The following is a 10000-nucleotide window of genomic DNA, read 5'->3' on the forward strand; positions in this document are numbered from 1 at the left end:
TGTGAGTTGTGGGACTGGCTGCAGAGCTTGTGCCCAAGTTCTGCTCAGAACACTAACCCCCACAGACCGGAAGGAACCGGAGTCACTGGGCTGGCAGAGTTTCTGTGTGACTGGTCCCGCTGGTCCCAGTTACTCCCAGTGTTGGGGCAGATGTTGGTTCCTGCTCACCTCTGATCCTGGGTGTGTCAGAGCACCTGGGAGTGGAGCTTCTTCTGGGTGTTGTGGGACTGGCTGCAGAGCCTGAGCCCAAGGTCTCTGATCCTGGGTGTGTCACAACTCCTGGGAGTGGAGCTTCCTCTGGGTGTTGTGGGACTGGCTGTGGAGCTTGCACCCAAGGTCTGCTCTGGACCCCAGCCCAGGCAGACCGGAAGGAACCAGAGTCACTGGGCTGGTGGAGTTCCTGTGTGCCTAATCCCGTTGGTCCCCATAACTACTCACTTTACCAGGACTTACTGTTTAGTTTAATAGTTGTAAGTAGTTAATTTTTTTTTTCTTTTCAGATCACATTTTATCCAATAATGCATCTTTGTAGTTTGGAGTTTTCTACACTTCGTAGACACCTTTTTCTTTATCTCATGACTTTCTCCAAGCAAAGCAGTTACTGGTTCCCTCTCCCTCTCTGTCTCTCATTTGACTTCCTCTTGGGCAGAGATAAAAGTGGCTCTTTTCCCCACAGGGAGAAGTTGTGGGGAAAAGGAGCAAGGTTTTCTCTTCTCCTTGCAATTGAGTAAAATTGACGCAACCTGGCTGAGCGTTATCTTATGTCTCTGATGCTGTCTTGAGCACTGGTGCTATACTGGCATGGAATGGTGGAAATGTCTACATGATTCTCTGAGGAAGCTCACTGAAGAGTGTGCCAGAGGGAGCCCTGGCTCCGCCTCTGTGAAATTTACTATCACATTAGGCAGCACGCTCTCAGGAGTGGGAGGGGGTTTTGATGGGAGTGATCTAAAGACCATATTCCACATTTTAAAACTACAGTAGTACAATAAAAAAAAAATAAGATCTCATACATTTGGAAAGACTGTAGCAGTCAGTCTTGACACACTTTGCAGCATGAGTCGAACCTCTAAGACATTTTGTATAATTGGAAATGCTTTATAATTCCACAGATGTTGCGTCTAAGCTATATCCCAGCTTAAGGGTAAGTGCAATCTGTGGTCCAGCACGGACTTTCTTCTCGATAGAGACAATTAAGGCCTGTCAAAGACTGGAAGTTGATGTTCTCACTATGCATCCCTTTATGCTCCAGGGTAGCTGTTTCCATGCCTTCTTTCCCTGTGCAAAGAAGGTAGTGGCTGTGCTACTGGTGACAGCAGCAGCAGCAGCAGCAGCAGAGGCAATGTCCCTGTGTTCTGCTTTTTTAGCCCATCACAGCTTTGGCAAGGTCAAGGGCATAGTTGAAACTCTCTGGTACAGGATCTCAGGCCTTTTGCCCTTTTGTTCCTGATTGGAAGAGCTTCAGTGTGGGTTGTAGACAGATATCCATCCTCCTGAGGCTTAGCTAGGCCTGGCTGTGTGCCTGCCCAACAAAAGAAGCATTGATTGTCAGGGCTCTTGATGAGATATTGGAGTGAGTTAAAATCCCTCAGGGCTATCACTCAGGTATTTTGCCCTGAGCAAGATGGTATTACAGACTGCATTAAAAAATAGTGGAAGTACACAGAGTTTTATTGCCGGAACAGCAATTCCCTAGGCTCTTGCCTTTGAACTGGAAACGAAGAACACTGACCCTGGCTTTCTTGACTGTTGTTTCGGTAGGGGTGTGCGGGGGGAGTCAGTTGTGCAAAGGAATGATGGGGTCACCCAGTTTCAAAGCAGCTCTGAATACTCTGTTGGGTTGCCAGGCAACAGGTACTTTTATCCTGCCTGGCTCAGTTGGCAGTCTGGGAGGATGGGCAGGAGCTGGCCCAGTAACATTGTCACCCTGTGTTGGCCTCCCTGTGGTGTGCACATCCCCTGCAGCCTCCTGGGCCCACCATCTGCTTTGGGGAGACCTGAATTTTTTTTTAATTTATTTTTTATATTTTATTTTATTGCAACCTGTCTATAAGTGGCAGTGGTGTCTTTAGCAGTTCAGAGGCAAAAGACAAAATCAAAAACAGATTTAGGGACTAGAACGTGATGTTTTCTATTGTTGTTGAGTGTGTGGGTATAAATAATGTTTGCTATTTATATATTCATTTACCTTGCATTTGTTTATTCATTTTTTTATTTATTTGGACAGAATGAAGTCCAGTGCCTTAGACAGTCTCTGCTTGTACTTTACCATGAAGTTAAATCCTCAGTCCTATGTGGTCATTCATTCATTCATTCATTTTGAGTGCTGTAGGTGTGACCTAGGATCTCATGCATGCTATGAACACTCTATCACCAAGCTACATGCCCCAGCCTCTCTCCCATGTGGTATTTAAAAGCTGGGTTTAGATCTGGCTAAGTGCAGAAGTTTTGTTGAGTTTGGGTCTAAAGGTTTAATTTTACTCTTCAGACAATGTTATTTGGTTAGGCTTGAGTTTTGAAACTTTTTGAACCATCTTTTATAAATAGATCAGATGTGAAGATAAGGTGACATCAGGCCAGCATGCTAGCCTGAGAACAGTGTCTAGAACACAGGGCAACTTGCCTGTGCTGTCACTGTGAAAAGATGACCCTGGAAGCTTCTGATTTTGTGACAATTAGCTTTCGGTTAGCCTTTGCCTATAGAGAAAACTGGGGTCAGTGACAGGGTCACTGTTTTGAACAGGTTTGCAGTCCTTTATGTACCCAAAGAGATGATTATCACAGGAGACACAGTGAGGACTTCTCAGTTTGATTGCTGCCTGGCTGAGGGAAAATGGATGTGCAGTTTTTGTCTTCCTGGGAAGTGACACATTTTAAGGATCCTAAAGCTCCAGGAGCAGAGGAGATAGCATCCACTGTCACCCATGCATGAAGACCCACATGCAGGTGGGTGGAGCCCACTGGTATGTGTGCATTGCCCCCCCCAGTGGCACACCTCCTCCAACAAAGCCACACCTCCTAATCCTTTCCAAATAGTTCCATCAGTTGTAGGCCAGACCAATCATTTAAATATATGAGCCTCTGGGGTTCATTTATTTATATTTGTGTACATAAATTTTTCCCTGCATGTATATCTATGCACTCTATGTGTGCAGTGCCCTCGAAGGCCAGTAGAGGGTGTTGGTTCCTGTAGAAGCAGAGTTTGACAGTTGTGAGCCACCACATGGGTGCTGAGAACTAAATGCTCTAAAAGAGCAAAGAGGACTTTTAGTCCCTGAACCATTTCTCTAGACCCCAATGTTGTTGTTGTTGTTGTTTTTTAAATAATAGTTTTGATCCATGATTGATTCAATTTGTGGATGTGGAAACTGGAGACACAGAGAAACAACTACACTTCATTTTTAGTTCAAAATTCTAAGTAGCCAGGATCAGAAATCTACTCAGTCTAGCTTAGACAAAAATGTTGGGCAACTCTAAAAACATGAAAGAACGTACAGACTCCAGGTATGGAGTCTTTACCAGGCCTCCCAAGAGCCCTGGCTGGTAGTAGTCCTATTGACTCAGAGGTTTTACAAAAAGCTCAAATCTTGAGAATGTAGTCTGTGATTTGAATTAAGTTTCACATTTATGAATGCTCATCCTAGATTTTTTTTTTTGTTATAAGGAAAACATGTAGAAACAATAATTAATCAGTGGTAGATGATTTGAACAATTATTTAGTGGGCTGTAGAGATGGCTCAGTGATTAAGAGCTCTTGGTTCCATTGTGAAAAAACAGAGTTTAGTTCCTAGCACTCACATTGGATGGCTCACAACCACCTGCACAACTCTAGGGGATCGGATGCCCTTATCTAGCCTCTACAAGCACTTGTACACACACACACACACACACACACACACACACACACACACACCTTGAAAAAAGAATTGAGTATTTTCATTTCCTAAAAGGTTTCTAAAATAGCTCTTCCATTCTCTATCAGTACCAGCCTGTCGGAGTGACCTAATTTAGCTGCATGGACGGCCTTACTCTGGCTTCCTTTTACAAGTATTTCATGACTAAGCAAGTTGAATGCACTTACATATGTACTCACCACTATGTCTTCTGTTTAGTAACATGTCTCCACATGCTTTACCCACTTTCCAGGTAGGATACTTGGCTTACTGTTCACAGCTGATTTTTTTTTTTCATTTTTAAGTCTTTTTTTAATTACTGTAAACATTTCAGTTTGTATATAGTTTTTTTATTAGATATTTTCTTTATTTACATGTCATATGATTTCTCCTTTCCCAGTTTCCCCTCCAAAAAACAAACAATCAAACAAACAAACAAAAACAACAAGAACAAACCCCTGTTCCTTCCCCCCTCCCCATGCTTGCCACCCCACCCTCTCCCACTTATTGGCCCTGGCATTCCCCTACACTGGGGCACAAAACCTTCACAGGGCCGAGGTCCTCTCCTCCCATTGATGATCGACTTTGCAATCCTCTACTATACACATGCTGCCAAAACAATCAGTCCCACCATGTATAGTCCTTGGTTGGTGGTTGAGTCCCTGGGAGCTCTGAGGGTACTAGTTAGTTCATATTGTTGTTCGTCCTATGGGGCTGCAAACCCTTCAGCTCCATAGGTCCTTTCTCTAACTCCTTCACTGGAGACCCTGTATTCAGTTCGATGGATGGCTGTGAGCCTCTACATCTGTGTTAGTCAGGTACTGTCAGAGCCTCTCAGGAGATAGCTATATTTAGGCTGGCTTGTCCTTCCTTCAGTCTCTGCTCCGTAATTAGTCTCTGCAACTCCTTCCGTGAGTATTTTGTTCCCCCTTTTAAAAAGGAATGAAATGTCCACATTTTGGTCTTTCTTCTTCTTGAGTTTCTTGTGGTTTGTGGGTTGTTCTTCCTGTATTCCGAACTTCTGGGCTAATATCCACGTATGAGAGAGTGCATACCGTGTTTGTTCTTTTGTGATTGGGTTACCTCACTCAGGATGATATTCTCCAGATCCATCCATTTCCCTAAGAATTTCATAAATTCATTGTTTTTAATAGCTGAGTAGTACTCCATTGTGTAGATGTACCACAATTGCCGTATCCATTTCCTCTGTTGAGGGACATCTGGGTTGTTTCCAGTTTCTGGCTATTATAAATAAGGCTTACAGCTGATTTTTGAGAGGTCTTGACATATTCTATATTCGACTCTCTGTTTGGATATCTGGTTTTAAGTGCTTCTTCCCAAACTGCACCTTGACTTTTCACCTTCTTCACGCAGCTGCTCACAGAGTAAGAGTCTTCACTTACAATGAATCAAATTTTCTTTCTCTAATAACAGAACATATTTGCGGGGAGGGTGACCAGCCTCTGAGCTGTATCCCTAGCCCTCAAAGTTTACTCAAAGGAGGATGCCTCTGATGACAAGTCTAGGCACTCTGACTCTTAGACTAGATGTAAAGGTTTTCCTCTGGTGCATTGTTTTTTACATTTGAAGGTCTCTCAGTGGTTCATTCTGAGCTAACCTTTAAAACAATGTGCCTTTCAGATCTCTATGTGTACGCTGTCTTTGTGTGCTGCGTGGGGATCCTCAGCGTTCTGCTCTTCACCCTGGTCATTGCCTGGCAGTCTGTGTTTCACAAGAGGAAATCAAGAGGTAAGAAAACAGATAAGGTCATGTCTGGAATGGAAAGCCACCCGCCCACCCACAGACGGGGAGATGCTGGGCAAAGTATCACCTTGGTGGGAAGGCATCCTGGGTCAGCAATTGTTTACCTGGAGCCAGAAAGCAAAGGGAATGAGAAGGCTTGCTTCTTGTAGGTGTTGCCGAAATAAACTGGCCACTGTCACACTTCTTCCCTCCTGGGGCTTTGGGTTTCTTAACCATGATCATGGTATTCATCCTGAGCTGGCTGTGGCTAGAGCAGCTTTGCTTTGCTTTTGGGCTCAAAGAGTGAGTTTGGGGGCTAAAGTTCTAAACTAAGAGGGTTGCAAAAATCTTCTTGGTAGGCAGGTAGGATCTGGTATGTCCCTCTGTTCTCTTCCCGTCCAGTGCCCACTCCTTTCTTGCCGGTCTCCTATTCTCTGGCCATTCCTTTCTTGCCAGTCTCTGATTCCCTGGCCACTCCTTTCTTGCCAGTCTCTGATTCCCTGGACTCTGTCCTCAGTCCTCTCTCTCTCCTTGTGCTTTCTTTCTCAGACATTGCAGTCTATGACTCTCATCTCCTCATGAGTGCTGCTGACTCTAATGGCAGCCCATAACTCTTACAGAGCTCAGTTTCCTAAATCTAGTAGTTCTACGAATCTGCCCAGCCGTCTGCCTCTGTTCCGTTCTCCAAAGATGGCTCAGCTAACCTTCCAGGATGTTGGTTCACTCCTCGGGGCTTGCTTGAGCTTCTCTTTCTTTAAGTCCCCTCTGGAGTATTCCTCATGCACACCCTCCCCCAGGATCTCCAGACGTAGTGGGGAGAGGACGCAGTTGCTTTCAGATACACTGAGCCCAGTTTTGATGACGCCTCTTCACTGAGCAGGCAGGCACCCCGCCCTTCCCTCTTCTTCTTCATGGAGATTTGGGGGACAAGAGTGTACCCCTCTGAGAGCTTGGAAAGAGGAGACACTCAACCCCTGAGCACATTCATGGTGACCCGTGAATCACTGTCACTGTCACTATTAGGCTGAGGCTGTAGATGAGGGAAGAGCTAGCCTCTGTTTGTGCTCACAGGGACCTTTAAACTGGGACACTGAACAACAGCCACCAAGGAGAATCCTCCCCAGAGACATGGGCAAGCCTGAGAAAACCAGGAAGGGAGGGTGTGCACCCAGGAACTGGTTCCCATGGGAAACTGTTGCTCGAGGGGTGAGGAGGAAAGGTTCTGGGACCTGTAAGTGCTGCTGTTGCTGTGGGGCTCAGAGGTTAAGAGCACTGGCTGCTCTTCCAGAGGATCTGGGTTCAGTCCTCACCACCAACACGATGGTTAACAACCATTGTTAACTCAAGTCCCAGGGAATCTGACACCCTCTCAGGGCCTCTTCCAGCACTAGGTACAGACATGGACATATGAACATACATGCAGCCAAAATGACCACACATACAATAAAATAAAATGAAATGAAATACAGAGCTGTTGTTGTAGGAGAGGTGGTCCAGAAGAACAATTCAGCCAGTGTCCAGCTGGTGCAACAAGAGGGCTGGCTCAAGGATCCTGCATGTACTGCCTCCCTCCTCCAGCACAGCAGTCCCTAGATGCTTCTTCCCCTAGAAGTTAAACCAAAGCCAGCAGGTATGGAAGACAGAGGTGCCATCAGCAGCTTCCAGGGGTTGGATGCAGTTGACAGGGAGCAGAGAATTGCACATGCAGCCCTGGAAATGGAGCCAGGGCTACACGCCAGATTTCTCTCCACTAGAGCCCGAATGCTTCCCTCTGGCCTTGTGTTTCACTGTGCTGCCCTTGGGTACCTTCCTCCACAGCATCTGCCGCCCCATTAAGATATCCCAGCATTTCCCTAGTTCAGAGTCCTCAGCTGCTTCCCTGAGCTTGTGGCAAATGCTGCCCATGGGTATTGGCCCTTTGCCTCTTTTCCAGAGAACTCTGTGTGAGGCAGAGGCCATGCATGTGACAGACCCTCCTTGGAATTTGGCTCATGACAGATGCTCCACAAATGATGAACAAATAGATTTGCTTTCCAGCTGCTCTGCTCCCAGCTGTTGGAGCTTAAAAGGCACCAGTGCTAGCAATCTTTAGGCTGGGTGTGTGCTAAGGGCAGCTCTGCCAGGGCTTGGGAAGACTTGAGCTGTAGACTCAGTGGGATTTGAGGCAGGATCTAGGAATCAAAGAAATGGCAAGAAGGGCAGACAGGACACACAGGGGCACCTGGTATCTTCTTCCAGACCTCACAGACAGACCTCAAGGGATGGGGCTTATGATTGGCTCATCACCCTCCCATGCTAGGATGACCACTTGTGCTCTACATCTGAAGCCCTACGCAGTTGTCAAGATCATTGTCTGAGCACTTGCCATAGACTAGGCATGTGCTTCTACTCCTCCACATCCTATGAAGCCTGCGTGGTTCCCATGAGACCATGAGCATGATAGTAGCCCTGAACTAGGCAGTGACAGAGGCGAGGGCTCTAGCTGTTTTCTAGAAAATCCACAGGCATCTGAAGATGAACTTTGTGAAGGAGCTTTCCTCCAACTTTCTGTGGAGGTTATTGATGAGGTTCTTCCCACACACATTCACCTGGCTTCTGTGGTTCCGGAGTACATCTTTTGATGTGTCTGAGTTTCAGAGAGGGCAGTAATCCTTTATAGGTGGCTCTTAGGGGCTGCATAGGATGCGTATGAAGACATGGTGCTATGGTTTGAGCGTTTGATGTCCCCACCACAGGCTCATGTGTTTGAGTCTGGGTCCCAAACTGATAGGAGCACTTTGGGAGGTGCTAGGAACTTCAGAAGGTGGCACATAGCCAGAGGAAGTCTGTCACTGGGGCCAGGTTCTTTGGGTTTCTTTGTCAGTGGCCCTGTTCTTGTTCTCTGATTTGTGCCCACCAAGAACTAATGAGCAGTCTCGGGCAGTTGCTGCTCCTTCTGTGGAGTTCTGCCTGAGCATGTGAGGCAGAATGTCAATGGGCTGAACCCTCTGTAGGCTGGGAGCAAGGAACTCCATCCCCCTTTTCAAGTGTCCTTCCAGCTCTTTTTGTCACAGGTGCGTAAGGGTCAGTAACCAACATACATGTGACAGAAGTGAATATGGATGGATTCAGAGAGACTTTAAAATCTGGGAGTAGGGTTCCTCATAAGCCCCACCTTGGGAGTTTTGAGGAAATTACAAAACAAAGTACACACATTTGCTTTGCATGCCCTTGTAATATCCTTTGTATATCAAAATGGAAAAAAAACACACTTGGAGACTTTATGTTTAAATCAAGTGAGCCTGGGTCCTAGGTTCTTATGAATGGCTTCCTTTCTCCTTTGTGAATTCCAGAGGGTCACTAAACAGGAACATTCAATGGGATCATTTGTGGATTATGTTATTACCACTTTTCTAGCATCCCTGTCCTCTGCTTGCTGGGCAGAATCCTCATCAGCACCACAGAGTTATCCCCTGAGAAATCCAAATTACTCCTGGGTGTTGAATTCCCTTGGAATACTAAAGCCACTGAGCAGAATATTTCCAGTCTTGATGCTCTGTACCCTGAGCTCAAGGATATCGAGTTTTTAGAAACCAATGGACAAGCTCAGCGGGGTCCAAATCCTTGTGTGGCTCTGCTTCTGTCCCAGTGCTCTCTAGGATACCAATCCCATGAGTCCTCATTCCCTGGTAGGGAGGAGGGGAAAGCAAAGCAATGGTGATTGGTCCCCATGTCCTGTCTCTCCCACTGCAGGACCGGAAGCTTGGGGAGGAGGCAGGGGTACAGCCCAGTTACCACAGGTGGCTGGGGAATAACTGACTGCTCTGGGGGTCTGGAGTGCTGGGCTGTGGCCAGGGCATACCACAGGAAGTGGCCTCTCTTGTGGGCTAGCTGTTGTCAGTGGCTGGGGTTCTCACTGAGAACCATTAAGCATCTGTGGGCCATACTACATGTGTCCAAGTGATTCTGTAATTCTAAGGCCCTTGTTATTTTTTTGTAATGGTCTCACATCCCATGCACTGAATTATAACAAATTTACATCATTGTGACTACAGCTAAAACTGTAAATAAAGGGCTGAGTGTAGTGCCTGATTTCGAAGAGGGTCCAATTCTTACTAGAGGTCCTACTGAGAGCCTATTGGTGTTTAGATTTTCCCCCTCTAAGTGTGTTGCTTGGACTTTTTGCATGCACATTTGGGGAACCCAGCCCCTCCTGTAGGAGTCACAGTGCACTGAGGTTTGAAGGCTTTTCCTATCCAACAGTGTTTCTTGGTTCCTACAGTGAGATTTAAACAGAGGATCTCAGAGTAGTGAGGACCCTGCAATAGCATTGGCTCTTCCAAAGCCAAGGGCAGTAGGCCAGCTTTCTTGGCTGCTGTTCTGCC

The 10000-nt window shown here is 46.4% G+C and overlaps 1 protein-coding gene across 1 annotated transcript in view; it reads left to right on the forward strand.

Moving 5' to 3' along the window:
• Vstm4 (V-set and transmembrane domain containing 4) overlaps positions 1–10000 on the forward strand; it is a 91918-nt gene that overhangs the window by 34732 nt on the left and 47186 nt on the right. The window contains exon 4 of the mRNA XM_031361506.1: positions 5535–5642. Within this exon, the coding sequence (XP_031217366.1) occupies positions 5535–5642 (108 nt within the window). The remainder of the gene's footprint in view (positions 1–5534; positions 5643–10000) is intronic.

Source organism: Mastomys coucha, unplaced genomic scaffold, assembly GCF_008632895.1.
Source record: "Mastomys coucha isolate ucsf_1 unplaced genomic scaffold, UCSF_Mcou_1 pScaffold9, whole genome shotgun sequence".
In the NCBI taxonomy this organism is placed as follows: domain Eukaryota; kingdom Metazoa; phylum Chordata; class Mammalia; order Rodentia; family Muridae; genus Mastomys; species Mastomys coucha.